At 45.5% G+C, this 7809-nt stretch overlaps 1 protein-coding gene across 1 annotated transcript; it reads left to right on the forward strand.

The window, feature by feature from the left end:
* The first annotated feature begins 6078 nt into the window (after positions 1-6078).
* LOC101579507 (olfactory receptor 52W1) lies at positions 6079-7050 on the forward strand. The gene has a single exon (XM_004642134.3). The coding sequence runs from the start codon at positions 6088-6090 to the stop codon at positions 7048-7050; it is 963 nt and encodes a 320-aa protein (XP_004642191.1). The 5' UTR covers positions 6079-6087.
* The last annotated feature ends 759 nt before the right edge of the window (positions 7051-7809 follow it).

Raw genomic sequence — 7809 nt, forward strand, 5'->3', positions numbered from 1 at the left:
GTAATTCTTTCAACCTTGAATGGTACACCATTCTCGGGAAGGGAGGAAATGCAGGATGTGGGGAAATGAAATTAGTAAGAAGAAAAAGAAGAAAAGCAAGCTGATTTGGTTTCATGAAGTCATCACAACTCTGGTACTAGATATCGGGAGAATCCATTTTGGGGATAAAAGTAGGCCCAGGCATGGTGGCACTCCAGGAGGCTGAGGCAAAAGGACTGCCACAAGTTTGAGGCCAGTCTGAGCTATATAATAAGTTCAGTACTAGCTGAACTATACAACAAACGCTTGTCTCAAGAACAAACAAAAAAGGGAAACCCATTTTGGACCTACAATGATCTAGATTCAAATGCAAGCCCATTAGAAATTTTGTGATGAAAAATAAGCTACCTATACCTCAATTGTTTCATCTGTAAAATGGAAATAAGTGTCTACCACATTAAAATGAAGGATATATATATATATAGAATGTCTCATAATAAGTGTTCCATAAATCAAAACTAGGAGTGATATCAACTACTGCTAAAGTTTATACACTATACAAAAATGAATAATGTTATTTCTACAATTTCAGGGTAGGAAATAACTTCTTAAATAACACAAAAAAAACCTTTAGATGTGCTTTCTATTAAAATTCAAATTTTCTTCAAGATAAATGATACTATATATAAAAATAAAAACAGGCTGGAAGGTTATATTTCCAATATAAAATAAAGGATTAGTACCTAGAATTCTCTATATAGAGAGAATTTCTACATAAAATTATAGGTAGAGACAGCAATTAATTTGTTTTAAAAGTAGGCAAAGGAAATTATTAGAAAAGTTTCAGAAGATAAATCTTAAATTCATAGAACTATAAATCAAAACAAGATAATATTTCTGATTATTTACAGTTACAAAAATTCTGATAATGTAAGGCATTCTGAAAGATACTTTTAAAAACAGAGTCTTTTGTAAACCTGCTAGGGGGAAACCAAATTAAAACCAACAATTTCACTATAATCTGCTAAAGAAACAAATGTGTGTATCTTATGATCCAGCAATTCCACTTCTAGATATGCTCTAGGAAAATACACACACAAAGCTTTGAAGAACCTCTCTGGTTATACGTGGAGACATGTACAAAGACAGCAATAGCAGCATACAGAGTCAATCATGAGATGTAAAACTATGGCACCAAATTTAAAGGAATGCTAAAGATTTGTTCATCCATGTAAACAGAACCCTAAAACATAATTTCCTGCATATGGTAGGAAATAATTAAACATTGAAAAGCACCAACAAGCAGAAGTTTTTATAAAATATGAAGTAAAAGGTACACTCTAATTTACGATAAATACTGTCTGTAAGGCTAGTGAATGAGACCCTATAGGGATAAAAGAGACTTTAATTTGATCTGTAATTTCTATTGCCTTTATTAAAAAAGAACTAAAAGTAAATGGGATAAAACAATAATTAATAATTCAGAGTATGTTAATATTTGTACACTTTCTTAATCTCTGTGCTTTTATATTAGCTATTTCTCAAAAGTATAACAAAAAAAAAAAAAACCAAAAAGAGCAGGGGCTGGGGAGATAGATCAGCAGTCTAAGCACCTGCTCAGCAAGCACAAGGACAAGGGTTCGATCCCTAGTACTGCATGCCATGCCAGCCCCATGCTGATGAGGCGTGGTGGCGCACACCTGTAATCCTAATACCGGGAGGCTGCAACAGGAGGATCAGTATGAGTCTGAACTGCATAGTGAGACCCTGTACCAAATAAATAAACAAAAATAAAAAATTATAATACACACAGAGAACATCAGAGGCAAGAGGATCAGTTATGAGGCTGCAGCAACGTTCTTGAAAAAGGATGTAAAAATAGGGCACACTGCAGTGGAGAGGAGTCAACTACACAAGCTCCTAGCGTGAGGAGCCTTAATTGCTCTTTGACTGTTTTGTCCCTTCATGTTGCCATAACAAAATATCATAGACTGGATGTCTTACACCACAACATTTCTCCCTCCCCATTCTGGAGGCTGAGAAGTTCGAATCAAGGTGCCTGCTTGCTGATGAGGCTCAGCCTTGGTGTGCAGTCAGTCACCTTCTCACAGTATTCTCACAAGTATGGTAAGTGGGACAGAGCCCTTGTTCTTTCTCGTGTTGTGAGGGCACTAATCTAATGTGGGAGGGTCTCACCTTCATGACCTCATCTAGCCATAATGACCTTCCAAATACTCAAATTCCAAATGCTGTCTGCTACGGTTTACATCTAGACGCATGTCCCCAAAGCCTCATGCACACATAGGTGGAGCCTTTTGAGAGGTGCCTGGATCGTGGAGTGTGAGACTCATCAGAGGATTAATCTACTTGAGAGGTTATAGCTATGTGTGGTTTGGAAGGTGAAACCTGGCCGGAGGACGTAGGGCACTGGGTGAGTGTCCTGCAAGGATCTACTGCCTTCCTTCCTCCCTTGGTCCTTCTTCCTGCTTTCCTCTGCCATGCCATGGACCTTCTCTCCTCTGCCGTGCCCTTCTTCCACGCCTTAGAAACACAGACGAGGTAAAGCTTCAACTGCTGTGATGCCACTGGCCACAGAGAGTCTTGTATTGACTATGACAACTGAGAGTTTGCCTCAGAGAAATTCCAAAAGAGTTAAGCATTGAATAGCACCATTAGAACCCAAGATTTTGGATCTGTACTATTCTGTGTAGTTGGATGTGTTCTTTTATGTTGTTAATGCATCACTTGAAGCAGAAATTCACAGAGGTCAGGCCCACATGGACATGAGTACTATCTTAGAACCATATTGTAGGACTCAAGTGGGTGGTAGCAAAAGAAGTGTAAGAATATCGGAGTCATTCTCCAAACAGACTTCATCTGTCCTTTTGTCCAGGCCAGTCTAGACGCAACTGAGAGATCCAATGAACCATCACTTGCTCCTTCCACCCCACTCCCTGCAGTTGCCAGACATCTTGAAGAGAGCAGGCTCTGCCACACACCCCCACATGGCCACAGATCTCAAATCCCCTGCTCTAATGACTTACGTCACAGAGAAAACCAGCCAAATGACCAAAACTGTGCTCAGAGAGCTTCAACCAGTATGGACTGGGAGCAATGAAGAAGGTATTTTCTAGTAACATCATCTCCAACTACATCTCAGATTACTGGGAAGTGGAAAATTCAAAATATAGACTATTTCTACATAGTTCATTACTTTAATTTTTAACTTATCTGACTTAAGAGCTTCTGACATAAACGATCTTTAACCCAAAGTGAGTATGTGAAACAGCCCAAATTTTCACCAGCATCTTCCTGAAGTTCTTTCCTCCCCGCTCCTTCATGGCTCTCACCACACTGCCCCTACCTCCTGAGTGGACAAAAGGTTACCGTCCACCAGCAAATAATCCAGGTGCATGGTCCCATTCAGCAACCTTGACACCATTTGCCAATCCGTGGTCTCCGGTCCCAGCATCAGGTAAAATTTTCCCCAAGTATTCTAGAGAATTCCTACTCACCTACTAAATCTCAACTGAAATGCTCAGAGGAATGACTGCCAGGAAGTATACCAAAACCAGAATGCTTCAGTACCTTAACTCTACTATTTCCCAGCTGTGTGACCTTGGACAAATTAATCTATTTTTGTCTTAGTTTATCTGAAAAACTGGGGCAAAGAATTTACCCACCCTCCTCCAGTGACTGTCCTGAGTTTAGAGCAGGGCGTGAACCTAGGGAACTATGGAGACTTGTTTCTCCTGACTTCCTAAGGAAGAGTGGAAGTGCTCTCCGTGCAGCCCTTCTACCTGGTTCTGACCTGAGTTGAGGCGACCGTCTTCACAGCTCTCCACCAACTGTCTACAGTGTGGGCCCACTAAACTGTGAGCTCCCCAAGGGCAGCGAGATCTTGTTGCGGCCACTTTTGTTATGTTCACCACCCAGAACGGGACCAGAAACAAGGGCATCAATCAGTTCTGCTCTAATGCTGGTTTTGAAATGCAAATTTGGTCAAACACAATTGACACATTAGGAAACTGAGCATAATGTGATTTTCAAGTTTACCTACACAGGATTCCATCTTGGAGGAACACAGGAAATGAGCTGAGCTGAGCTGAGCTGAGCTGAGAGGAACCCCCAGTGTGCACACGACTCAGACACCAACTGCAACCTCAGCTCACACCTAGGAGCTACACCCAGCCAGATCTGCTGTTAACACCTTTCCACCTAGTCCCAGATTAGCATCCTTTACTGCTTTACAGTGTTTCATGAGCTGCTTCTAATACTCACTGGTATGAGAGAAACCCTCTATCCTTTTCTAGGTAAACTGTAACTGTCGTATATATTATAGTCAATACAAATTTTCTGACCATTTTATATATGTAGAACAGTTCTGCCATGTTCATTAGATTCCTCTCTTTGCAAAGCTGTTACTGATGAAGTTTCTGTCATGCCCCTGGCCACACTGTTCCAATGAGTCTTGTGGTTTTGTGTGATTTGCATCCTGTGGTGATTAATGGTAACTTTCTCTTCATTGATACCAAAGGCTGCTAAAAAACTACAGAATCCCTGTCAGTCACGATAGGCTATTTGGACTAAAGGCAACAAATATTTATTCAAAGTCAAATGTAACTCAGACACTGTATGCAATAAGCAATGAAGACAGTGTAGTTAATAAGCAATGCCTATAACTCATTCTACTGGGACAAAAAAATCAAGTAGCTTGGATAGAGTAAGATGGACACTATTCAAAACTTTTTGTTAGCTTTAAGGCTTTTTTATTTTTATGCATTCATTTTTTGAAAAAGAAGTATTTTTATTAGTACTTGTCTCTCAGGATTTCATGGAGCTGGCAAAGACCTCCCAGAGGCAGTATTCCTCCCTCCCAGATCTTTCCTCTCCAGTTTCTTCCTTATTCACTGAGCTCAAGAGCCTGGCGCAGAGGCGAGAAAGGAAGGAGTTAATGAAGCACAGGGGAAGGAGAAGGACCCTAGGGAGGCAGGTGGAACAGCCACAAAAGGGCCCCACAGCACTGGCCAAGGTGGAGAGAAGCTGCAGTGCACAGTGCCCATGATCTGTCCTCTGTTGGCCAATATCTTCCTCACTCAACAGGTGTTAAACTTACACTGCAAAATCTACTCATCCTGCCTCCTCCATCAGAGCTGCTTCTTCCTGATCTATTCCTACCCTGACTACTGTGGGTTGAGCGCCATTTCCTCTGTCATTTCTACTTCCTAAAACCCCAGGAACAAGATTCTAGAGAAAACCCCACCTCTGCAGCTACTATCATTCTGGATCGTCGAGAGTAAAAATGAAAGGACACAAAAGGCAAAGATTTGTTTTCTTGCTATCACCACTCTTTCACTGATGCTCTCCAGCCCCAGCTTGCACTCTTCACCCATGCAAGTTCACTACTTCAACATGAAATTTAGAATGTAAGTGCCCCACACCCCCGACCCACCCCCTGCTGGGTTTCCTCCTGCCTCTCCAAACTCCCAGCTCCCCTCCAGGTCCCCCAGACCTCCCATTAGTTTCTCCCTTTCTTCACACTCTGCCTACCCACTTCTTGGAGCACTGGCTTACAGAATGTTAATGCTGGGAAACATTGTATCTATTCTTCTACAGCTGAGAAGGTTGAGGCTTCCAGGTTCCCCCTCCCCATTGTCAAGGACAGGACACCTTGATCCCTTGATCCCCACCCAACTTGGGTTTTCTCCTCAATTACAGAGGCTGAGACTGATGCTACCTGACCTGACAAGAAGAGCATTCACCTCAGCTCTACTCTCAGCTGAGCTCCAACTGGTCAGCTCTGGCGTGGCAGCCACTGCAGCAGTCACCCTACCTCATTACCTCCTCACCATCGCTAGCCCCCATTAACTCCATAATCACTGTGAGGGTTTTAAGAACAAGGAATTCTCTCATCCCTGCTAAGACTAGAACATAATCACCCATCCCAAGCCCACCCAGCAAAGGTTATCCTCGTGATCTTCCTACCCTCACTCCAGTGTTACTCCATGGATGGGTCTGTGTCACTGTGACATCCCCCAAATCTGTCCTTCTGGCCCTCTCCGGTCAGGATTCATGCCCACATGAACCCTAGAGCTCCATGCCCACAGGATGGCAGAAACTCCACTGAGCAACTCCACCTTCCCACGCCCAACCTTCTTCATCCTGACTGGCATTCCAGGGTTAGGGCGTGCCCAGGCCTGGCTAGCCCTCATGTTTGGGCCCATGTACCTGCTGGCCCTGCTGGGTAATGGGGCACTGCTCACAGTGGTGTGCATGGACTCCTCACTGCACCAGCCCATGTTTCTACTTCTGGCCACTCTGGCAGCCACAGACCTGGGCTTAGCCACATCCATAGCCCCTGGGCTGCTGGCTGTGCTGTGGCTTGGGCCCCGACCTATACCGTATGCTGCCTGCCTGGCCCAGATGTTCTTCGTGCATGCACTGACCGCTGTGGAATCTGGTGTGCTTCTGGCCATGGCCTGTGACCGTGCTGTGGCTGTGGGCCGCCCGCTGCACTACCCTGTGCTAGTTACCAAGGCCCGTGTGGGCTACGCAGCTCTGGCACTGACATTCAAAGCTACAGCAATCGTTGTGCCTTTCCCTCTGCTGGTGGCACGACTTGAGTACTTCTGTGCCAAGACTATACGCCAGGCCTACTGTGCACACATGGCGGTGGTAGAGCTGGTGGCGGGTAACACACGCGCCAACAACTTGTATGGGCTGGCACTCTCGCTGGCCGTGTCAGGGGTGGATATTGTGGGCATCGCTGGTTCCTATGGGCTCATTGCCCATGCCGTGCTGCGGCTGCCTACCCGGGAAGCCCGCGCCAAAGCCTTCGGCACATGCACTTCACACATCTGTGTCATTCTGGCCTTCTATGTGCCCGGTCTCTTCTCCTACCTCACGCACCGCTTTGGCCGTCACACTGTCCCAAAGCCTGTGCACGTGCTACTGTCCAACATCTACCTCCTGCTGCCTCCAGCCCTCAACCCCCTCATCTACGGCATCCGCACCAAGCAGATCAGGGACCGACTCCTGGAAATGTGCACACTCAGGAAAGGCCAGTTCTAATGGACAAGGGCGCTGGTGGAGTCTGCAGGTAAAGGAGGGGGCGGGCGCCTGCAGGATGCTGGCAGTGGCTCTGTGTATACAGGATCATGATCATCACCAAGCAGATATTTTCTGTGAAGCTGTGACTATGCACCACTGGCATCTGTACACCTTGGCCCGGCCATGTGTGCTGAGGAGGCAGAAGGCAAGGGGCTGCCCACTGCTAAGCAGGAAAACGGAGGACTTAGTTGGGACCACAAGTCAGTCAGTTGAGGGACATCTCCTTTTCTCAGCCCACCCCTCATTTCTCCCTCAGCCTCCCTAAGCTCCTCTACAGATCCCAAGCTTGGCGCCTGGTGCTGTCGGGAGGTGGCACAACCGCTGGAGGAGGAAGCCCGACTGCCTGTCTGGGAGCAGAACCCGTCCTGCTCTCAGAGTCAAGAGCTCTTCTCAGCTGGTCTTCAGGAAAGAAGTTACAGAGGGTTAGGCCCCACGTCTGAGAATCTGGATGTGACTGAGGTCAATCTGGCCAGAATACTGTTTTATGCTTCAGAACACTATTAAGACATGCCCAATTCGGTCAACCCTCTTGGTCTCATGAATAATCACTATTTCCATCCCTAAATCCCATCAAGCTTCAACAATCAAAAGCTAGGGGCCGGCCTGATAGCTCACAGATTAAGTGCCTGCTTAGGCAGATGCAGGGACAGGGGTTCAATCCCCCACATGCTGTGCAGGCTCCACCCTTGGGGTGCACTAAGACAGCAATTAAGACTGGGC

This window comes from Octodon degus, unplaced genomic scaffold, assembly GCF_000260255.1.
Source record: "Octodon degus isolate 3935 unplaced genomic scaffold, OctDeg1.0 scaffold00146, whole genome shotgun sequence".
NCBI classification, from domain to species: Eukaryota; Metazoa; Chordata; class Mammalia; order Rodentia; family Octodontidae; genus Octodon; species Octodon degus.